Source organism: Carassius gibelio, chromosome A5, assembly GCF_023724105.1.
Source record: "Carassius gibelio isolate Cgi1373 ecotype wild population from Czech Republic chromosome A5, carGib1.2-hapl.c, whole genome shotgun sequence".
NCBI classification, from domain to species: domain Eukaryota; kingdom Metazoa; phylum Chordata; class Actinopteri; order Cypriniformes; family Cyprinidae; genus Carassius; species Carassius gibelio.
In genome coordinates, this window is record NC_068375.1 from 27,796,092 (window position 1) to 27,820,735 (window position 24,644).

At 37.2% G+C, this 24,644-nt stretch overlaps 3 protein-coding genes across 4 annotated transcripts; 1 reads left to right on the forward strand and 2 right to left on the reverse strand.

The window, feature by feature from the left end:
- Positions 1-4,272: 4,272 nt before the first annotated feature.
- On the reverse strand, positions 4,273-6,372 carry LOC128009230 (serine protease inhibitor 2.1). Its single transcript, XM_052592935.1, has 5 exons — positions 6,271-6,372; positions 5,443-6,082; positions 5,079-5,358; positions 4,757-4,901; positions 4,273-4,669 (listed from the first exon to the last, which is right to left on the reverse strand). Exons 2-5 carry the CDS (start codon positions 6,041-6,043, stop codon positions 4,478-4,480), a joined length of 1,218 nt encoding a protein of 405 aa, XP_052448895.1. The 5' UTR covers positions 6,044-6,082; positions 6,271-6,372; the 3' UTR covers positions 4,273-4,477.
- Positions 6,373-6,514: 142 nt separating this feature from the next.
- On the reverse strand, positions 6,515-15,229 carry LOC128009204 (TRAF-type zinc finger domain-containing protein 1). Of its 2 annotated transcripts, none has more exons than XM_052592934.1 (11): positions 15,083-15,229; positions 13,319-13,356; positions 12,677-12,812; positions 11,669-11,722; positions 11,182-11,587; positions 9,574-9,935; positions 8,929-9,177; positions 7,974-8,088; positions 7,646-7,856; positions 7,451-7,511; positions 6,515-7,312 (listed from the first exon to the last, which is right to left on the reverse strand). In XM_052592934.1, exons 2-11 carry the CDS (start codon positions 13,351-13,353, stop codon positions 7,277-7,279), a joined length of 1,665 nt encoding a protein of 554 aa, XP_052448894.1. In that variant the 5' UTR covers positions 13,354-13,356; positions 15,083-15,229; the 3' UTR covers positions 6,515-7,276. The 2 variants fall into 2 exon arrangements, with proteins under 2 accessions (XP_052448894.1, XP_052448893.1); XM_052592933.1 differs by lacking the exon at positions 15,083-15,229 and adding an exon at positions 13,652-14,105.
- Positions 15,155-22,830, forward strand: LOC128009188 (TNF receptor-associated factor 2). The gene is made up of 10 exons (XM_052592932.1): positions 15,155-15,342; positions 15,689-15,767; positions 16,719-16,817; positions 16,957-17,118; positions 17,297-17,371; positions 17,564-17,638; positions 17,738-18,238; positions 18,320-18,497; positions 18,636-18,784; positions 19,786-22,830. Exons 1-10 carry the CDS (start codon positions 15,155-15,157, stop codon positions 20,002-20,004), a joined length of 1,725 nt encoding a protein of 574 aa, XP_052448892.1. The 3' UTR covers positions 20,005-22,830.
- The last annotated feature ends 1,814 nt before the right edge of the window (positions 22,831-24,644 follow it).

Here is a 24,644-nt window from a genome sequence, read left to right on the forward strand (position 1 = left end):
TAGCTGTACTTGTTACAACACTTCGTCATTATTACATAATGTACATAATCATGGCAACTTAATGTCAGTTACAGTATGACATCTCGAATGTCACATCACTGTTGTTCGATTGAACTGACAATTTTTCCCACGTAAAGGAGGTTGCCATTTATCGGGTCGACAGTAATGATCATGAATGGATGATCAAATCTTTAAACTGGTAGTTTTTCCTGGAGATTATATCCCAAAGTCTGGTCTTTCTACTCCTTCCTCATCTACATCAAAATGGGCTTGATGTTTGGGGTGGTTGGGGGGTGGGGGATCTACCATAATCTCACCAGTTTATTTGGCCGTTTTGGTGCCACTAACAGAACAGATTCCCTTTCCTCCCTGATTTAGCAAAGTATGCCAGGCAGAAGTTTAAAAAAGCGTACTTTCGGCCAGCTGTGAGCTAGTGCATCCAGAGTGTGTCAGTGAATAAAACAGCGGACAGTGAGTGTTCACTGCTGGTGCGAAGAGATCCACCTCCGCCCTGCCGAATACACTCCAAATCATATTGACTGTCAAAGGGTGTAATCTCCACTCCCCATGGATTGCTCTGCCCCTTGACAGTAAATCCGCACTGTAATTCAGGCATCCGGGGACATGTGCTGCCCGGATGGAGAGGAGGTGTCGATCTGCAAAATAAGCATCCCTTTAATCCACAGAGATAATCCAGTCTCTCGGTCTGATGTGTGAGAGACTTCGTCGTTTGATCATTTCAAATGGGATTCAGTGGTCTCAGATCCAAGATTGGGCGGAGTCCACCGTCTTTCTTTGGTACGTGACATGACATTCAGCCAAGTATGGTGACCCATACTCAGAATTCGTGCTCTGCATTTAACCCATCCAAAGTGCACACACACACAGTAGTGAACACACACGGAGCAGTGGGCAGCCATTTATGCCCGGGGAGCAGTTGGGGGTTCAAAGTCGTGGAATTGAAGGTGAAGAGAGCACTGTTCATGCACTCCCCCCACCCACAATTCCTGCCGGCCCGAGACTCAAACTCACAACCCTTCAATTGCGAGTCCAACTCTCTAACCATTAGGCCACGACTTCCCCAGAAGTTTTTATTTAGTTCTTCCAATTCCATCAATGGTCCACACTCCACTCCTGAAGGAGATGAATGTTGAATCCTACTCTTCGCAGTCGTCACAGGTCTATTAAAATGCACATCATATTAAAGTGTCTTTGGTGTTTCCATGTTTCCTACAAAACAAAACCAGAAATCAAGGGATTATGACGTCATTGGCAGGCAACACTATCTGGATACACAAGTAAGCAAAATATATAACACTGTTCTAGTGGTTTTTGGATATTTTAATAATTTTTTTTTTTACATATTGTGCCTTTAAGTATCCGGTCAGTATCCCTCCTTATTTACCAGAAATGTAACGTTCAGTGTAACTGCAGTGAGAGTCTGGTTTTGTACAGCAGATTGTTCCACATGAGGAATTTGTTTGGATGGGGCTACTCTTAACGCACTGTATGTTGTCATTCAAAATTAATCAAAAATAGAATTCATAATATTTTGATCTTCCAATGTTCTCAAGGTTGATTGACAACACTTTCGGGAGGAGAAGCACCAAGCCTACTGTAACACAAATCTGAATCTAACTACTTTGTTTGTTAGTCTTATTCTTTAGATTTTAGTCTAGAAATTAATTTATTACAAAGTCTATTGACCATATTTGAATTTTACTTTACTTTTTACAGCACATCTTTCCAATTAGTCATCACATATATAACAAGCTGTCTGAAAGTGAATCAAAGTGAGTCCTCTTAAAAAAATGCTTTTTATAAATAAAATATTTTAGTTCATTTTAAATGATAAATTAGAATGTGATCTAGAAATTTTACCTTTGAAAGGAAGACCAGTTCCTCTGGCAAAAGAATATGAGGAAACTTAATAGAAACAGTTTTGAAATATTTTATTGACAGAAATGCAGCAAATGCTCAAGACCACTTTGTTCTTCTAACAGATCAACTTTACATATTTATAAAACCGTATTATTTGGATTTTAAACATTTTAGAATTTGTAGATTCATCTTGTGAACACAGAAATGTTGCACCTTTCCACACTGCTGCTTTTTCAATTAGCCCAAACTGGACTGAATTATTGAGCTCATGGCCTTAAGTTTGATCATTAAACAACCTTTAATCTGTTTACTTTTTTTCTCTGCAAAGAAAACTAATTATTAACTACAAAAAATGGACTCAAATCTGTGGAGTCAAACATTTGCAGTGTTCAACCACACTGATAAGATGAGAGCTGATATGTACTTGATATATTTGCCATCCCTTTTTCATTATGTAGTATATTTTAGTATATCTTTTAAATAAAAAATGTAGTATTTTAATGCTTTTTTTGTGTGTGTGATAAAGAAGAGATATTGATCCACTTACTGTTGAAATAAACACATAACACGCAATGCAAGTGCTGTCCGCACTGTGAACAAATATAGCCAAACCACTATAAAAAAAAAATGTCTTTTCATTGCTTTTTGATTAGCATAGTGAAAAAAAATCACACACAAAATGCAGTGGAAAAAAACTCATAGCTTTCTTCAAACAGCAAATAATCACTCATAATTATTTGAGACCAGTTTAGATTAATTAGGAATCAGGAGTGACCTTTATAATCACACATTAGGGATTTTTGTGCTATTTTACTTATTTCACTAACAGGGTTCCCACTCTTTCATGAACACCAGAGTCAAGCACCATTTATGTTATATCAATATCATAAGACCTCTTACAGAACTTAACTTTTAACTTACACTTAACATTTACATGAACAATTTTAGAGTAATAATGATGTTTTAAATGTGTAGGTTATAAATGTAGACCGTTTTGAGTCTTGTTCAAAGGAATTTAATGAAATCCTTTGAAGTCAATACTGCTAACATTCAAATACAATTTCTCGCATATTGATAAAAATATATTTTCTTGCATCAAACTGTTTTTTGCTGTAGTTCTTTTACAAGATTTAAATTTCAAATAATTTCACATTTTTCAAATTAATAAAATGTGGTTATGTTGTAATAACATGGTAAAACTTACTATCATAAAAAAATTGCACATTCACTTAATAGAGATGTTACTCATTATTTAAAAAAAATCTAAGGCAAAATTATTTTGTAAATCACTTTTTATTGTAAATCCCATTTTTTTCATCTTTGACCAAGAGGAATGCAGCTGCTCGAAACAACAACAACAAAAAAGGCTTTTCTATTTGCTTTAAAACCATAAATGCTTTTCACTAAGCTGTTTTCCCTATGTTTCAAGTTCTACTTTTTTCTCCTTGGCATGTTACCAACAGAAAAAGAATTTAATTCAATTAATAAATGGTTTCACTGGATCTAACTGACATTATAAGCAACATATTACAACCAACGTAGTATGCACAGCAATGTGGCATTCACATGCGACAGGGAGGTGAGGGCGGTGCGTAAATCGTTATTGTATAAGTTATTGAATAAGTTATTGTATAGTAGAAATTGATTAGGTCACCCAGGGTGGCACAGTATTGAACTCATGATTTCCTGATCCTGAGCAGTTATAAAGCAGGGCTAGAACCAGAGCCGAATGCAACTGCGAAATCAATTTTTAAAGCTGCTACAATCAGAAGCCAGTGCCTTGTTCCTTCCCTGTCAAAAACTCAAATGAATTAGCAGTCTATTAGTTCGAAACACTGATATAGGAACAAAACAAGGGGCTGTCTATAAACGACTGAACCAATTCATTCAAAACACTGATTCATACAGGAATGACACACAACTATTGTGTGTACAATTTTTTTTTTTTTTTTTTTTTTTGACACACCATCATTTTTTTGCATTTCAATGGGAATGACGTGCTGCTCACTCTTCATTGTTTATCTGTATATATTAACTGATTGCAATACTTTGCAAGTGTGCAACACTACAGTGACTGCTTCAGTAGTTTCCACACTTGCATATATGTCCTACCTGTAAATTGTTTTTGTTTAATGTTCTATGTGAATTGACATATTTATTACCAGTCTCTACTGGTCTCTTCCCTTAAGTGTCGTTCCACACTCTGGCTTACTTTTGTTTCAGTAAAACCAACTTTACTTTATAACAAGCATTTTCCACATATTTATAATTCACAGTTAGAGAACAGTTTTTTTTCTTACTTTATAGTCAGAACTGAGTAAAACAGTAAAATTGGTGAATAAGCGATAGCAGAAATTTGCTAGAAAGATACAAAATAACAGGTGTGGCCAGTTGCTTTTTTCTCATTTTACTTAAATCTTTTGAAGACATCTTTGCAACTATTCCATTTAGTTTAGCCATAACAGAAGCTGACATTAACTATTAAAGAAGAGCTGCCATCTTCATACAGTATGTAACGCCAGCAGCTGTCTTATGAAAATTCTAAAACGTTGTCAAAATGATGGCATCTGCTGGATAAATCTTGAATGTCACATCATCACATCACTGCCGGGTTGACCACTTTTCCAAGGAAGAGGATGTGGTCGTTTGTTTGGTCAGTGATGAAGATCATGAATGGACGGTCAATACGGAATATCCTTGGTGACATAGCAAGTTTGATTCCAATCGTGGTCACTGCTGCTGCGGTAGTTCCTTCCTCATCCACATCTAGGGTGGCTTTATGCGAAACCTAAAAGTGAAATAGCGAAAGAATTTTTGCTGTTTGAATTACTGGTCACTTTCGAAACATTATTAAGAAACTGATATGTGTCTTTACCTTTGAAACATAGAAGTTGTCTTCCGAAATTCCTGAGAAGTCAGCTCTATGTGTAAACATGTCCATTATTCCCATTCCCTTCAAAATATCGTTAAGGGTATAGTCTGTTTTCAGAGACAGCTTGGGTACATAGATGTCGAGTTCTCTGAAGGATGAATACGGAGTGACACGGTTTACAGAAAAGAGGTGATTGTGATTCAAGGTCCATGATAAGACACTAAGGCTAAAGAGATATTCGGACATCTAAAACATTTAATGAACAGAGAAAATTAATAGAGATGACTTTGAAATACAGTATCTTGATTGATTTATTTATTTTTACCTTTTCTGGACAGCCCCCCTCCATTTTTCAATGTGCTGTCCAGAGACGACCCTCTCCAGATCTCGGATTGTCTGATCTTCGTTTTTATCTGGCAAAGCCAGATACATGGAGAAAGAGTCATTGTAGTCTAGACAGAGAACTTTAGTAGAGAGTTCAACGTCATGATAAAACTTGAGGCGTTCATTTTGGTTCATCATTTGTACTGGAACGGTGGTCTCATTGTCCACATGAAATCTACCCTCATGGGTTCTGTTTGGGTTAAACGGCATGTCCCATTGTCCTTGAAAAAATAAAGAAATGGTTATAGACAGACAGTACAGATAATCTACTGGAGTTTGTGACTAAATTATGTGTGCATACTTACCTTTAAAATATATGTAGGTGAGAAGGAACATGACAGTATTAGGATCTAGAGAATCAACAGCTCGATCTATTTTCCCATGAGTTTTTTCTTTCACATATGTGTTAATTTGCTCCATTGTTTCTTTGACACCGAAATCCACAGCGAAGCCGTCGGAGTGGTAAAACTCCTTCATGTTCTCCAGGAATTTAGGAAGAGGCTTGGATTTGTCACTTACATATAGAGCACTACCGACATCAATGTCCACCCCTGTCCTCTTGTCGATTTCTTCTAGGAGACTGTGGAACATCTGGTGCATTTCTTCAGTGCTGAAGATAGAGCTGTTATGGCCGATGCCACTGAGAAGCTGCTCTTTAGTTTCACCACCGGCTCCTAAACACAGCGCAGAAAGGGCCATGGACACACTGAGGGGAGAGAAGAAGATATTCTTGGACTGATAGTCGGGCATTTCTACAAGCCTCTTGTACAGGTGAAAAGCAAAATCGTTGTTCATCTTTATCAATGACGGGAGTTTATCGCTGATGGAAGGTTGTGGTAAAGTCTCTTGATTTCCAAGAACCACTGCAAAAGCACAAATCCACAAGAATATGATGTTCCTTTGCATGATTCCTTTTCAAGTCGAGCCAATAGATGAATTTAGGTCCTAAGGAAATGTAACAGAAAGGGTTGTACAACATCTTGGTAATACAGAGATGCAGCAAAATCCCTACACTTCAAATCAGTGCTACGCTAAAGAAATAATCTATATTTCTGTTTTCCAGTTTCCTTATAGATCAACTTTAACCATTTATTAAGTTCTATCCTATATAACTGTGTAAACAAATTTCTCACCTGTCCAGGCAGCTGCGGTCTTTTTCCCCAAAGCTGGACTGAGTTATAGAAAGTCTACAGTTTGTCCTGAAATTTGATCAGAAACCAACCTTTGCTCTGTTTACTTTTTTGTTTAGTAGAAAATGCTTCAATTACTAACTAAAAAGGGTAAACAGTACAGTGGCCAGAAGCTTTCTAACTCATGACAGAGAATATACTGTTACATAGGAGTCCAAATAATAGAAAAAAAAAACAACAACAACAATAACTGTCAGCCACAGCAAATCTTTTTTATTGAAAAGATGTGTTCACTACAGGAAGATAAACTTTCAGATTAATAACATAACCAATTTTGACAGCATACAGACAGCCTAACAATGAAAAGGTTTAATTTTTTTTTTTGTACATTGTAAAACTGTCACACTCAGGATCAAATAAAAATGTGTTATTTCTGCAGCACTTCACAATACAGTTCTGTAACATTACTGAATGCATTCAGTAATTTTCAGCATTTATTAATCATTGTTAATAAAAATACATAAGCATAATATTGGTCATTAGTGCATTATTAGTTCACAATGCATTATGAACTAATAATATTAACAAACAAAATGGTTAATGTTAAAATGTTTATGTAAAAATAATATTAACCAGGATTAATAAATGCAGCATTGCTTAACGTTTATGTTAACTAGTGCATTAACTTATGTATAAAACAATACAGTAAAGTGTTATGAGAGTTTCTATATTTATACTGTAATGTGTGTAAATTAAAATAAAAACATTTTCCAACGTCTTTGAAACAAAGAAAATATAGCAAAGCTCAAAACAACATTTAAAATCGCATACAAACACCATAGAAAAAATTAAATGAAGAAAAAAAATCCTAGTTCAATTAAAGAAATACAAGCCACAGAATTGATCAATTCACCTGGACATGTAAACATAATAGACTATAGACAGTAATAACAGGTCACTGCTTTAAATTACAGGGACTCAGAAGATTGGTGAGACTCTTTCCCCTTTTCTACTCCTCTTTTTCAACATTATGTTTTTTAGGCACCTGGAGATAAAAATGTAATGTAGAACAGGTCAAAAAGTATTAGTAGAATCAAATATCTGATAACATCATCTAGTATATTCTGCATGCAGGTCTCTTCCAAAATTAGTTTTATGTTCCTGTAACAGTTAACATACATACCTTCGGTGTCTCTGTGTTTTTATCACTCCTTCGGCCCTCCAGTATTCCTCTTTGTGGAGGTCTGTCATGGGAATAAAATAAAAAAAAAAAATTTTAGTAAACACAATAAGGACCTTATAGTTTTTTCCATATTTTCCCTTAACCTTGTATCCTATGTGTACATAGAAATGATTTCAGATGAATATTTAAGCATACCCTGAAGTGGTTGTAGAAAGGGGCTTGAGGCTGTCACTGAGGTATGTGTTGGCTTCTACTGCTCTGTGACTTTGGCTCCTGCTCTTCACCTGCTGCTCAGCATTCGTGATCTTTGTGCAGTTGTAGGCTGAGGGCGGCCACTGGTCCAAACCTGAGGTGCCTTTCTGCCACCCGTGAGCCATCTGCTGCAGGAGCTCCTCATCAGGGTCAGCTGCAGTAAGATACTGAGGTATGACTTACTACATACTGTATTTATTTGGTAAATAAGTAGTAAAATTAATAAGTAGATTACAAGATGAGGTTGTGTTCATCTATTCTGGTGGCTCACCTTGATGTCTGACCCTTCTCTGCCTCTCGTGGGCCTCTTTGGTGGTGTGGTGTAGTTTCAGTGGAGACAATCCGTCGATTGAATAAGCTGTCTGGGGTCGGAGGTCACACTTGTCCTAAACAGTTAATGAACTTTAATAAACCTAAAGAGTTTCATTTCTGCTCTACTTTAAAAAAAAAAAGTGTATAAACATACTTGCAGAAAAAATAATGAGTGATACAAAACATATTAGATATAAACCCAAGGGAAATTTACAAGCCAAATTGAAATTTTTCTAAAATACTTTAATAGTTTTTATACATTTCTTAGAGGCAGGGTAGGCGATTCGGTTCAAAAGCATTTTTATATTTATATTTTTATATATTTATATCGTATGTGGAAGGCATAGGACCATAAAATGTTTGCCCAATCATATCTCTCGGTCCGAGGACTACGATAGGCTGTACCACCTGCCTGTCAACATATGTATTTGCGTACCTCTGCGCACCCTGTTTACACAGACATAAATTATATTAAATAGCATTCTTTTGTAAATATCTATCATAACATTTATTAAGCTTCTTCTTTACAAAACTATGTATGTTTTCCCACAATGTTTTAAAACAAGAAATTAATTTGAACTGAAAAAAATATTAATTTGGGGTTACATTCACATTTAGAATGTTACAAATATACAGTGCCTGACTTGAATCCATATAAAACATCTCAGAACAGAATGTGTGGACAAACATTTCCTGTCATTACAAAATGATTTAGTGCCATTTTTTTTACAGATTTTTAACCTATATGTGTAACAAAAATGTCCTACAGTCATCTTTATAAATTTTGCCTTTATAAATTTTAGATTTAATATTTCTTGTTGCTGTTCAGTATCTTTGATTCTACGTGTCATATATGTAAAATTTTATTTGTAAGACCGGTTATGTAGTGGAGAAAAACACACAGGTTGTTATACCTGATGGTGAAAGAGCACATCCTCTTCCAAGGCAACGCCACAAAACTCACAAGGAATGAGTACGTCGCCCTCAGCTGGGCTGGAGGAGGAACTGTAGGACAGCGGCGAAACGGAGAGGGGCAGGGTGGGTGAACTAGGTGTACGGGGAGGAATGACATGACTAGCCCCTTGAGTGATGATTTCTTCATACTGAAGAGAAGGAGCTTGTTTACTGAAGGAAGCAATAGCAGAGGCTGGGCTGCAGCCGGTCTAGAAGACAAAAAAACGAATATTTCATTAATGCTGGCCACTAAAGGCAAAAATCCAAAACATAACACACCCCTCCTCTATGACCTCAGAAAGAGGAGAAGAATCTGACACAGGGTTCAGCTGAAATTCGAGGAGGTTCCCATGGAAACTACACTCCACATTAGGAAACAATAAGAGATCTGACAACAAGGAATGAAGTGTGATATTCAACATCAGTGCTGACGTTACAATAGCCTGCCATGAAGAACATGGCTTGTGTTGTCCGTTAACACAGACGTGAGGAGATACTCAAATACCACTGTGGCTGATGCAACGTCAAGACAAAAGAGGCCTGGCTTAAATATCAGGCACAGAGGGAGTGTGACGTGATTGGATGATTTGGGCCTCATCACTTACCTGGTGTAAGATAAGGTCTTCCTCTGGAAAGAGCTCTTCACAGAACTCACAAGGTAGCATGATGTTTGAGCGGGGGCTGTGGACCACGGTTGAATTGATTTTAGGGGGGGCCTCAGTGCAGTTGGTTTTAGTGTTGGAGGAGAGCTGGGAAGTAAGATTGCTATGGGCTGGTGTCCTTCCCAGATGACGGTCCCACACATCAGTCCACACGCCCTCCTGACGGGGGTCCTCCAAGTCACCTTCACTCTGCAGGCTGAGGGCCAGCATGTAGTCCAGACTGGAGGACTCATAGTCTGGCACTTGTCCCAGAGACCACAGAAGGTTGTTGTTGTTGTTCCCCAGCTCTGTTTCCTGATCCAACACTGAGGAAATGAGCAGAGGGGAAGGTTAGTTTTTTTTTGCTCGAGCATCCTGTTAATATCTGATGAAAGCTCCCACCGTTTTCAACAACATGTTTGAAACCAATTAAAAATCCATTATGTTTATTATAGGGATGAACTGACATGACAACTCAATTGACTCACGACAACGATCAATTCAATGTTATGGTCAATATTTAAATGTACACTATGTTTTTTTTTACATTACATTTCCCATTTATGCAGTTCGTAGTAGTTTTTAAATATTAACTTCAAGTGTTAGATAACAACAAAAGTAATCTAAAGGCATCTTTACACACCTTCTTTGCCTGCTCAGTATTCTGTGTGAAGACGCAATGCATCATAAAAGCCAGATTAAATGATTACTGCTCTGACGCACCTCAGCCCCTAATATAACCCTAGTAAATGTAGTTTTAATTGCCGTGTAAATGTATTCATGCCACATCTGAGGAGCATTACAAAGAGTAAAGACGCCTAATTGCAAAATTCAGACACATTTCTGTGCCTCATTTGCAGTGTAAAGTTCCTATAAAGCCCCTTTCAGACTGCCATTCCGGCAAATACACGGGTATGTTTCTGGCAATTGTTCCCGGGTCGCTAGATTTTGCACTTTCACACTGCCAGTGATGACACGGGATATGTGCGTGCTTTCATACACAACCCGTGAAGATCCCATAACGACACGTGACATTAGGGAGTGACGTGTAATGTACGAGTCGAAAACGTTAGGCACGTTATACTTTCACTGAAGCAAGCAGACGATTTCTGCGTCAGCGCGGAAAGTGAGGAACAACTGATCTTTACTTCATTACAGTTTGCACATATTTTTTCGGCGCGAACGTTGATCTTCCTTCAAAACAGCCGGTAAAAGAGTCGCGTGATAACACGCGTCATCACTTCGACACGGCATTAGATCTGGCTTTTGTTCACACAGCGCTCGTTCCGGGTTGAACCCTGCAATGTTACTAGGTCCCCGATCCGGGTTCAATGCGGGAATCAATCCCGGGACGCGGTTGCTTTCACACAGAAGGCGACCCGGCAATGTTCCGGCAATATGCCGGGTCCGACGTGCAGTGTGAAAGGGGCTTAAATGTAAACAGAGGAAATTCACAAGTAGATATCCAATATCAACAGACTTGATCAATTAAAAAAAAAATGTCTGTCAAGGCTATATCATCTATTTCAAATTTTTGTGAATAAGAACTAAAACAGCCAGACTGATACATACAATAAGCAAAATCATTGTTCCTTGTTTCTGCGTTTCTCCTGGTTCCTCCCCTCACTGTTCCACTGGTGCTGTTGTGTAGTCTGTCCTCCAAGGCTCGTGGTGGACCCCTGCGTTCTGCTGCCCCCGTGCTGTTATTATTGTGTATTAGGTTATGGATTGAATGCCCTTCAAACCATGCTCCAGGAGACTGGGGCACTGCCCTACTGCTGTGCCTCTCCTGAGGTGGTGTCAGACTTCCGCACAGGGCTGGATGGATGTGTTGTTCTCTCAGCATAACGTTACACTTGCAGATGGGGCAGGGCTCGGTGCGGGTCCCACAGTAATCCTCGTGCTCTTTAGCCTGAAAGGAGGCCACCTCCAAATCACAGAACTGACACGGGACCAGTCGATGAATGCACTCCGACCTCTGAGAGGGGTAAAATAAAGTCTTAAAATCTACAGAACTCATCAATGAAAACAGCAATGTGCATAACTGTTCATATTGTACCTGGTGGACCTCCATGAATCTTTTCTCTATCTTTAATCCACATTTGCACTGTTCCTGTAAAAGAGGTTAAGATTTTATAAACCTTCAATTTAGCAGCCTAGGGAGAAGAACAAGTCGTTTTCAGTTTCATTCTGCAATACAAGTAACATGGATGCTATATGTAAGTTAATGCTATTTAAAACAAGGCTGTTGTTTAATATATTCTACAATCTTAAAGGCGGCACGAAGCAAAAATTGTGATTGTCTTTTCAATTGTTTTATATTTGTGAGTGAAAAGTCTTCTACAAGATAGAAGTAGGGCTGGACTTGTGTTTGTCTGGAATTAATTGGATCACGGTTAATTGCTAATTGCTGTGATCTCATATGAGTGACAGGTTGCAAGAAGAGATCTCGTTGCAAGAGGGAGATTAAGTTCATGTTTTTGATTAAAGATTACAAGGACAGATTAATAAAAAAAAATTATAATGACATGCATGGATAAATAAATGTAGTTAATTAATATTACTCCGTACTTAAATGTATAATTACACGGTAACAAGGACACCTTTGTTTAGGGTGAACTATCCCTTTAAAATCAATATCAAATCAAAATTGATGATTCTATTTTGTAATAAAATATTGCAGTGTTTATTTTATATTATACTACGGGACCGTTGAATGTAATTATGCCTAATTAATTATTATAATAGTAGATAAGTACATGTAACTTGTAACAAGGACACCTTAAAATAAAGTGTTACCTTTTTTATCATTACTGTTTTGACTCATTGTACAGACATTACAAAGAAAACTAATCTTCAAAATATTTTGTATGTTTGTCTGTGTAATGCAGAATAAAGATAAATATTAGGGACAGTAAACTGAAGAAAAAAAAAATCTAAAATTCTCACAACCTACAGAGTATTTGCTGACTTTTTTTTTTTTTTTTCAGAAGATTTTTTTTCAAAGTTTTTTTTATTCATGTCCAAATACACAGTCATTTAATCATACATCATGGCCGGATCGTACCTCTGCATGGTCCATCTCTTTGTGCTGCACAAGCTCAGCATGAGGAAAAGGCTCCTGGCACACCTCACAAAGAGCAATATTCCGCCGACAATGGATCTCGTGTGTTGTAAAGTTGGATTCTGGAATATCATGCTTGCTAGAGACAGAGAGCATATCATGGTCAGTTGGCTGACACAATACCAGTTCTATAAAAATCACAATAGCCCTTGTGTGCTTGACTAAACTGATGGTTACTCCTGGGAAGCTGTCACTGTAAAATGATAACACAGTTGCTTTGGATAAAAGTGTGTCATCCAAACACTGACTGCAGTACAGCCAGAACGACTGATGGGAGGGACTGGCAACTCGTAACACGCCTAAGTGAAAGCCAAAGGTTTTCTGATAAAACGAAACTAAATAACAGCATTCCTTATCCTAAAAGAATAGTTCACTCAAAAATAAAAACTATGTCCTCACCCTCAAGATATTCCATTTTTTCATTTGAAAAAGTGTTTTATGATGACATGAATGTGAATGGTGACTGAAACTGTCATTCTGACTTACATCCTCTTTTGTGCTTTACGTGGGGAAAAAGCATGCGGGCACGAGAAATGACGACATGACTTTCACTTATTTAAATGTATTTATTTTTACTTAACTTACCAATTACTGCAAAACTGGGTGTTGTCCTCGGCCATAGTCTGTGTGGAAAAGAGAAACTCATCAAGCACATACCTGACTCCATGAAACACATACTGTATATAAAATCGTTTCTGGCTTAAACTAAAGAAAATTTCCTTAATAAGATATAGATTGTAAAGGGGGAACATACACCGAAGATTGTACTTCGCTCTCCTTCAACTTTTAAATGAATCATTACGTAAAAACATTAAACAAACTTAATCCACCGCTTCATGTCATTTATACTTACTGTTTTCCTCCTTAAATCAGCTCAAATTAGACATACTAACATTAGACACTTAACGTTAACGGTACCTTATTAATGTTGAAGCTGTAAGCGACCACCTGAAGCTGCGGTTTCGGTAGAGAAGTAAACTAATAGCACTTTTCGTCCTTGTTCTCGGTCCCAGAACGAGTGAGCCTTAAATTAATTATTCAATGAAATGAAGACAGTCAACAGTGTTTTGTCCACAAATCTGAATAGGCACCAGGGTATTTTAAATAGCTGCTTTGAAGTCTTAATGTAATCTAAATGCTTGGGCTGCTGTCTCGAAGAGTGCCAACTATAACGCACACTTACAGTAACTAGATCATGAGATTCGAGTCATTACACTGTGTACATCTACACAGAAACAAGTAATAAACTGCTACTGTCCTGAGATAGAGATGTGACAGCTAAGTATCCGTTCAGCTGTCGTTCCGTGCCACAGCATCAACAAGCGTCCGTAGCCGTGAAAACAAAACAGCAAGACTGACAGATGATGACGAAGATATAAATCTTTTTTCAAAATAAAAGACCAAGATGCTCGGCAAAAAATACAAATTATATACGGTATACACACACACACACACACACACACACACACACACACACAGCAAATAGCGATAAATCAGTAATGGTGTAAAGTACCTCTACTGGGTTTTATTAATTTTATTAAAACATTTTTTTATTATTATTATTTTTTTTTTTTTACATCAGAAATAATTATATCATACAGGTTGATATTATAATCATAGGTTTTAGGCAGTCATGTAATAATCCAACAATTTTTCAGATTTATTGCTTTATCTTTAGAAAAACAACAACAACAATTGTAGTAGTAGTAGTAGTAGTAATTATTATTATTATTGTTGTTGTTTTGTTGTAGGCTATTTTAAACATGCATCACCTTATATGTTATTGTATTATTTATTATGATGGTTAATAAAAGAAAGAACAATATATAATACCAGAATATTTTTTTTGTCATGTTACTACAGTAAAGTTTCTAGCTTCACATATTTTTTTGTCCCCATTCGCCCTCTAGTGGACGCTACCATCCATGATCGACTAGAGAGAACTCGACGCCTACCGTTACTCACATTTTTGAGGAACACTATAAATAATATTAATCATAATACATTATGATGATACTTATGACTGCACACGGAAACACCGATGAATGTATTTGATAAAATGTTTCACAGCACTGCAGGCGGTTTTATAATGTTCGTTGGACCTTAAAATGGTAGGACATATGTGATTTTAAAAAGTAACAATATTTATTGTTCTGAAAATAATCCTAGATCCCAACAACAGTAAACGCACCTTGCTAACGTTACTATAAAACTTTATTAAGACGATGGTATTATTTTGTGACAGCTGTCTTGCGTGTATAAACATTAAACCATGTGTATGTTTAGACGTATTTAACTATTAGTTAATCCTTTCATGTGACACAATGCAAATATGGTGTGTTTACAAACCCTTTTCAGTGAAATGTGTCGAAAGATCCGTGTCTCTTCTCCGGAGCCTGGTCACATGCGCGCTCGGGAATAATGGCTGCACAGGAACCCTCGCCACCATCTTCATTAGAAGGCAACAAACCTGGCTTCCCCAAGAAAATACTCGCCAACAAGCTGGAGGACAAGCATCTGTGCAATATATGTCTGAAAATCCTTAGGAGACCGTTTCAGGCGCAGTGCGGACACCGTTTCTGTTTTTATTGTTTTAATAAAGCAGTGAGGTAAGCGTCAGATGGCCCCCCTGCCACGACACTACAAAAGATGAACACGAGCTGTCAGGCCTTCCGTGCCGTTTTTATGGTATATTTTATGAGTGTACAACAGTAAACGTTGCTTCAGATCGGGGAACATAAATAAATGCAGGCTTTCAGGTTGTGTTCGGCTTCAGGTTTTGCTGGCCGAGGTGTCAACTACAATAGCCAGACTGTTGCAGACTAATTTGCTATTGTCAAAATCAACTCTTTTGTTATACGTGGTGTGCCCTTGTATTTATCTTTTTTTTTTTTTTTTTTTTTTTTTTTTCTTGTGTGTGCCTGTGTTTGTGAAACCTTTCCTTTCCCATCGCAGCTCCGGACCACAGAAATGCAGTGGCTGTATAAAGGAGGACATATTTGAAGAAGCAACATCAATCTTGAAACAGGGCTGTGTAAGTATTCATTTTATTATACAGAACAGTTTAAATGGTAGGAAAATCGCCTTGAAATATTTGAAGTAATGATATAGCCCTTCTGAAAATAAAGTGATGATTAAAATGCCTTAATCACTGTAGTTTCCACTACAATGACACATCTACTAAAATACTGTTACTATGGTAAAACCACAATACATTTTTGTTTTGTATATTTCAGACTTTTTTGTAACCGTGGTGGCTAATACAAAGTTACTTAAATAATGGGAAACATACTATTTTACGACACTACAATAGTTCTATTTTTTTATGAACTTTAGTACAGTTACTGTAGGAACTTGTGGCAGAAGCTGTGAAGTTTTTTCAGAAGGATTGTGGCAAATGTGAAAGTGAAAGTTGTTTCAAACCTGACTTGTTGGATGGAATGACAGCTTTTACGGGCCATTCACTTTCATTTTATGGGGGAAAAGATGCAATGAAAGTTAATTGTGACCGAGGCAGTCTGTCCTCACAATTGTCATTTTTAGGTGAACAATCCTATTAATAATGATAATTAAGTTAGAGGTTTTTAAATGAGTGAGTATATTTTCATAAATTAAGTAATCCAGTAGGACATTTTTTTTATTTTCCAGATTTTAGGAAGTCAGTTTTTATACATTGAAGACAATGATAACTATATTGATAACAATAACAGTAAATGTTTAATACACATTGTAATTCTATAAGAATAGAAAAATCCTCACAGAGGAACAATATTATTGAAATAACTTTTTTTTTTTTTTTTTCTGTGAGCATATAATAAACAGAATGTTATTGTCCATTGGCGTGAATGATAATATATTTATCTTTGTGGTCATAGTTCTTGGTGTGAACGGGTCTTAACCCATTTTTCACTGTTTGTAATTAGTTGAAACATGAGTTGATAAAAGTTGAAAGATTTCACTTTCACTATATGCAATTTCTTTTTAGGCTTTTCCCGATAATGCTGCCAAAAGAGAAGTTGAAGCACTTGAAGCTGTTTGCATCAATGAGGAATGCAGCTGGACAGGCACCATCAAAGAATATGAGGTACTGCACTCTGTGTCGCTTCCCTGTTTTATAAAACTGCTTTCTTTCTTTCTTTCTTTCTTTTCAAGTGGTGTTGTTTGCATTTTGCAAATGGTTTTAAATGACATCCACCATCTGTGTGGTTCTTTATCTCTCAAAGGCAAACCATGAGGGAAAGTGTGACTTCAGGATCTTTCCCTGCCCATCATGCAAAGAACTTCTAAGAGCCAACGAGCTTGAACGTCACAATGAGAGAGAATGTCCAGAAAGGATTCTTAATTGTAAATACTGCAAGGAGCCATTTCATTTTAAAAACATTAAGGTAAGACTCTTTATTTTCTTACAAACATTAAAAATACTGAACAGTTTTTTCTTAAATATAACGCAAGGATAATTAATCAAGCATTTAAATTGTAAATAATCCTTTATTCGTTCATGGCTTTCATTTTTAGGTTTTCGTGATACTACTACCGGTAAATATATATTTCTTTGTTTTTTAGGCCCATGATGAGATATGCCCAAAATATCCCATGATTTGTGAAGGTTGTGCCAAGAAAAAAATTCCCAGAGAGAAAGTATGTAATATTTAGGCTGTTTTCCTTTATTTTGTGTGTGTGTGTGTGTGTGTGTGTGTGTGTGTGTGTGTATATATATATATATATATATATATATATATATATATATATATATATATATATATATATATATATGCCAAGATTTTGAAAATTATAATAGTTATTTGGATATCTATCTTTTCTCTTCTGCAGTATGTGGACCACATTAAACTGTGCTCCAAATTCCGAACACCTTGCCGATTTCACGTTGTTGGCTGTGATATGACGGTAGGTAATCTCACTTTTTCTCCATCCATTAGACTTCAGACTCATTTTGGTTCCACAAACATTTCTTTTTTTAGCATCAGGCTCTCTGATTTCCTGTAGGTGGAAAAGGAGAAGATCCATGACCATGAGCAAGCCTGTTCCTACGAGCACTTAAACCTTCTATTACACTTCATCATGGGCATCAAGGTGAATCTGGAGAGTCTGCAGCCTCAGAGTCTGGAACTGGCCGGCCATAAGATCCACGAGCTGCATCAGTCTCTGCGGGAGCTGGAGCTGAAGATGGGCCAGCTGAGTGGAGCAGGGGCTCCCGTGCAGGGGGCCTGTGCGCCACTGCCACCACCGCCGGCTCCGACGCTGGGTACGTCTTTCACCCCACTCCCTACAGCTGTTGGGGCAGCCTTGGAGCTGCAGCTACACAGTGAGAAGACCAAAGTGGCGGAGCTCAGCCGCCACTGTCAGGAGCTGGAGCTGAAGGTAAGCACCTTTGAGAACATTGTCTGTGTGCTCAATCGTGAGATGGAGCGCTCCGCCACCACCATGGAGGCCTATAACCGTCAGCACCGGCTTGACCAGGACAAGATTGAGATACTCAACAACAAGGTAAAGTGTTGGATGTAAAGCAGATATGTATTTCTTTGAGCCTGAGATATATTTTTCTTTAATAATAGATTTTTTATGCAGGTACGGCAGTTGGAGAGGACAGTAGGCCTTAGGGATCTCTCCATCGTGGAGATGGAGGCAAAGATGAGGGACATGTCCGCTGCCACGTACGATGGTGTATTTGTATGGAAGATCTCCGACTTCTCGAAGAAGAGACAAGATGCTGTAGCCGGACGGGCACCTGCTATGTTCTCGCCTGGTATTTGTATTTAGTATATTTTATTTAACAATTACATATGAATTAATATGAGGGCTTGCTTGAGTTCATCATTCAGCTTTGATGTGGACTTCTTAATGAATGCCATCTCACACCAAGGTGCCCTGTTGTGTTTTACAGCATTTTACACAAGCAAATATGGCTATAAGATGTGTTTGCGCATCTATCTGAATGGGGACGGGACGGGACGTGGTACGCACTTGTCTCTGTTCTTCGTGGTGATGAGGGGACACAGTGATGCCTTGCTTAAGTGGCCTTTCAATCAGAAGGTCAGTCGAATCAAATTCTAACATTGTGAAATGAAAATGAAATTCGGACAGACTTTTCAGATTCAATGAAGCACCCGTTCTCTTTTTGACCTGTCAGTTAATTTAAAACTACTTAAATGCAATTTGTGGTGTGACTCCCCAAGAACTTAATGATATTAATGAATGAAAAAATAAAGAAGAAAATACTTGGACATTGACTACACTTCCGTAAATCTAAGGTGTAAGGAAAATATAAAATCGTTCTTAATTTTGGGATTGGTAAAATGTACAAATTTTTTTTTTAAGACTAATACTCATTAAAGCTGCATTTATTTGATCAAAAGTACAGTAAAAATCTTTTTTTCGAGTGAAAGTGCAAGATTGCCTAAAAGGGCTTTACTGTAGGAATTGTATTTCAAATTGGAAAAATATTTTACAATAGATCTTAAATTTTAATATATATATATATATATATATATATATGTATGTATGTATGTATGTATGTATGTGTATATATATATATATATATATATATATATATATATATATATATATATATATATATATATATATATATATATATATATTAAAAAAAAAAAAATATATATATATATATATTTTTTTTTTTTATCAAACTATCACATTTATTTTTCAAATCCACTGGTCAAAATTGAAAGCCGAGCTCAAAATTAACTTGTATCCATCAGGCAGGCACTAATATAAAGTAATAATAAATTTAATAAATGTTAAATAATAATAGCAAGACCATCCTGTCAGGGTTATTCTGCAATAAAATGATCACTTGCTGCATGTGTTTTAAACTTTTTTTTTTTTTTCATTTTCTTTTGTCGACAACCCTTAAGTTTGTTATTCACATATAATATGTGACCGTTTTCTCAGCTTGTGCTTTTTATGGGGTCCTTATTGTTCCTTCCACTGAATCATGAATGTCTGGCTTCAGCTTTGCATCCATTAATAACCCTTTGGTTATTTAAGTGTTTATTCAACATCTTGGTCCTTAGGTCACCCTCATGTTGCTGGATCAGAACAACAGGGAGCACATCATCGATGCCTTCCGGCCAGACATTTCCTCTTCCTCCTTCCAGAGGCCTGTGAGTGACATGAACATTGCCAGCGGCTGCCCTCTCTTCTGCCCTCTCTCCAAACTAGACACCAAGAACTCCTACATCCGAGATGACACCATCTTCATCAAGGCCATTGTTGACCTCACAGGCCTTTAAGGTGTCAGATGTTGCTGCTTCACCATGTTGCTCTCTCCGGCCTGTAGTGGTTCCCGTGCAGTATTTTTTTTTTTCCCCTGAGGCCTGCTCCGTTGGTCTAAGCTCTTTGCAGTGCTCGCATAAGCCCAAAAAGACTACGGTGCCCAGTGTAATACTGTACTGAGCGTGAAGCCACTCTGCTTTATGAACCAAAATTGTTCCCAGAGTTTGTGCAGTTGTACTGTAATATAGTTGCCCTTTGGGAACCTCTCACTCTTTCGTAGTGGGATAGCTGTCAGCTGTGATTGTAACGTAACTTACTTGCCTGTGCCATAGATGTGGCACCTTGCCTTTTATAGAGATTGAGAAGACTTTCTCCACAAGACAGACGTCATTTCATTTCCAAGCTCTTGGCTTGTCGCACTTACTATTTGGGTACTTTTTCCTTTCCTTAATGTTTGAGCTACTCGTAAGTGAATGTGTCGTGTGTAGACTGACATGGATTCATTAACGAATGATGTCGATGCGTTCATTTTGCGACTGTGTAGTTAACTTGCTACATACTCTTGAGTATACGCATCGGCGGTCTTCTGACATTCCCTTTGAGCATCTTGTGCCTCGAACATTTCTCGTTTTCATCGGCTCTCTGTAGTGGTGGACATTGCTTGAATTCAAAGTGCAGAATTTGGGTTTTGATAACCTGCTGGTGAGTTGAGGAGTTAGTGTGTGTGTGTGAAGGTGTTATCTGTTTCTTGGCCTTCGTTTCCATTTTTGGTGTTCTTTGATGTGTTCATTTGGATCTTGCATGTTGGATCTGTGGAAGATACATTCAAGTTAGCAGCAGACCAGGTTATCACTCTGAGCCTGAGAAGCGAAGGCAGTTTAATTGTAAAATCGCTGTTGCAAAAAATCAACTAAATCATGCTGGTGTTAAAATCATCCAGTTTTGCTTTGGACCTCAAATGCCTCATCAGCCGACGTGGTTATACGTGAATAAAAGATGCAGCCTTTAGCCTAAAGGTAGTGTAAGTAGGACAGATAATCTCGTGTGCTTTATTGTGATGTGGAAAGGCGGATGTCTGTTAGCATTTCGATGTTTTCTCGTGTTTTTGGGTGTTCTGTTGATATTGTGCTCCATTGGGCAAACGTTATGGATGCCATTAAAACTATAAGACCGTGCCCATCAGTATAAACCAAGCAGGTGTTTGAGAACTCGTAGTAAGTGATTCCTGTCGTCATTTTCCTAGAAAGACTGTGGGGTTTGCATTCTTTAAATGTGCTAGAAATGAGGAATGTCATTTGTTATGCCATTTTCAAGTAGCCTCAGTCCTTAATAGACAGTAAGTTCAATGCATTTTGTCCATGAAATGTTTTTTTTTTTATTAATTTTTTTGCATCCAGAGAAGGCATTACTATACATATACAATGCATAACTCCTACATAAGGGCTTTTAGTATACAGTACGTCTTCCTTGTGAGCTTTTTGGTCTAGTTATTTTCTGAAACGGAGTCTGCGAAGCTTTTTTAAGATGCCTTCATGCTAACAAAGCACCAGGGCCCAGCCTATTTTCAAACCAGTTCCCACAGATATCAAAACCTCTCTGTGCATGAGAAGTTTTGATAGAGAAGAAAAAAATCATATTGTAAAGTATTGGTTTACGCTGTAGACCAACAGTTTATTTGTATTGCTTTACCTTTTTTATCTGTTGATTGCGATGGCGTATATGAAAGTTCTGAAAAAGTGAAATGTGCGTGTGGTATATAGTTGATTTAAGTATAAATAGATAACCTATACAGTGTGCACAGTTTTACGACTGATGTAGCTGTGGATATGACAAATATGATTCATAAATATATATTATAGATTTATATCGATACTATTTCCTGTTGGGATGGTTTCAAAATGTGTTCGGGCTCTTTTTGGGCTTTACTTTGGCAGCATCCTTTGAGGGAATGAGATTTTGAAAGATCTTCCGGTTTTTCCTCTCTCTCTTAAGGACCTGTCTACATGAATAGATCTCACCGTCATAGATTTCCTTGCTTGCTTTATGCCCCAATGAGATTTCAAAGTACTTGTGTGAATAGTTCTACAGACGTGACGTGCCTCTGTAGCATAACTGCTTCTCTAATACATAGCTTTAGCTAACATTGCATGTGGCCAGGGTGTGGTATTGTAAATCATATGAATAATATTCTTTGAGATTTTTGGAAAACACACTTTTTATTGACCTATTTTGAGTAGCCGTCACATGATTTACTAGTAGTAGTGCACACATTTTAGCTTGTGCAATTATACAAGTGTCCTTCCTGTTGTTGAGTGTTTGCATTCACTTGATTTGGGCTCACGTTCATACGCTGAAGAGGTGAATAGCAAATATTTGACCTTACGTAGATGAGAGCCCCCTTTATCTGTAAGAAATAATATGTTAACTTGACTTGCGTTTTATTTTTGGATAAGCATACGCTAGAAATGAGCTATTTTTTACGTTTTTGCATACCATTGAGATTAAAACTCACAGAAAAATTCATTTATGGAATCCAGGACTGATTTTTTTCCTCCTTCAGCTGACTAAGATTTGCATACTTTTTATTTCCAAGGTTGCATTTCATAAAAGTTGCTTTAATAATCAAACTTTCTACGTAACTTTGTATGCCTTTTCTCACGGTGTCTCAGTGCCACTGATCTTCCCAAATCTGTTTTACAGAGCTAGAGATGTTACTGTGAAGGCACTGTGGGTTTCTTCCGCAGATTGTGGTAGTAGATGTGCCAAGGAAGGAACCTCTGTGTGATTCATCCTGTGTTATGATTGAGTTCTCAGTGAAACCTAAAATAAAGTCTTTTCTGTTCTCTTGTTTCTCCAGTCTTGTATATGTTACATCACACATGTCCACATGGGGGTGCTCATGCACCACTGATCATTATGCACCGTGGGTCATTTAAGGATGATGAGTTGAGCTTATCAGAAAATGGTTTCCTGTTAAATGTGATTACATATTAATGACTGAATCAAAGGTATGTGTCCACACATCATCTCTAAATCACATAAATGCATTGCTCACTCTCTCTTCCAGGAAATATGAGCTGTTATGGGGGTGTAATAAAGGGCTTCTCAGACTGATGGCTTTCACAGAGTCCAGTGAAGTGCTCTTGAGTTCAGGCTTTCCCTGTTGGACTGAGAGCTTCAGAGAGAGGTAAAGAGGGTGATGTCTGAGCAATGGCGCTTTCAGCCAATTACTTGATGTTAAGAGGAGGCATGGATGAAAGTGGTCCGCTGAAATTCCTCATGGTGATATAATCTCTGGAAAAAATGCTTTTGTAGTTTAGGAAAATATAGTAGATCTTTGTGTTTAATCTCCAGAAATGTAAACAAAAGAAAGATTTCAAGTTAGCCAATCATGAAGCCTAATAGCTTACAGTCGATCAAGTATATAGGCTATATCAATTAGATTTTTCCTAATGTTAACTCTGACATTGTAAAACTAGTCTTTTGTTTTATGGGACAATTTGAGTGAAAGTACACGATTGCCTAAAAGGGCTTTACTGTAGGAAATATGTCCATGAACAAAGACATGTTAAACTCTTAAATATATTAATTTGACTAAATGATACCAGAATATTCATTTTTAAATGAGCAGTAATTTTCAAACGATTTTGATGAGAGCTCGGTATATTTTCCCCCCACCATGTTCTGGCATAAAAGGGCAATGGCTGAGATCTTCTCACTAGAAAATCTTCAATTAGGATTTTTGTCCATGTCTTTTCCCCTGGGCAAATCTGGAGCACTGTATCACAGTTAACAGACTCTAATCTGAGGATTAGCAAGAGGGTATTCCCTCTATCACAGCTTCCTCTCTGTGTGTAGTCCCCAGATAGAAATGATTCTGAAAGAAACAAAGCTGTCCTGTGCTCGAGGCTGGATAGTATGTCTGGGTAAAAATAAATATTTCAGATTAGTTGCAATTCACTTCATTTAAACGACTCTGATGTTGATTTTTTATAATCATAAGATAAATCTTTTACTCTGCCTATTTTTAATGTACTGTAAGCATGATAATGCATTTGTGTTGTGCTGTCAGTCCTGCAGGTATCACTTTGTTTTTGGAACTATCCCCTTTAACTGCATAGTTTGTGCCATGTTGTTCATTTTGGCACCATCTTAAGAAATCATGTTTTACCCGAGTTGTTAATATGAGTTCAGTCAGTAATGAATTGTGCAATTAAGGACCGTTCCATGAAAAATGACTGGATAAATCGTTTTCTCTATTTCTCTTACTAAACTAAATAATATTTTTATATATAAAATAAAAAATTTATGAGCAATAAAGCATAATTATTATGAACTGCAGCCCAAACAATGTCAGGCACAAGTTTTAATTTTATATTATAAAAAGTTTGCTTTGTGCTTTTTTTAAATAACAAAAATAGCCCCCTTATGATATGTTTTAAATGCATTCATTGTGGTAGCATGTTGTAGAGTGAAATATAGAGTTTTTCTTTTGTCATATTTATTGTATAAAAGACAGATGAACTGCAGCTATTGGCCTCGATCAGACAGAATGGCTTTATGCAGTGAGAGGCGCCTTTTTGAATAGTTTTCTGTTGACAGTGAGCGTGTTGTGTACTATTTATGTGCCTGGGCTTTGCCTGCTGCATCTTGTGTT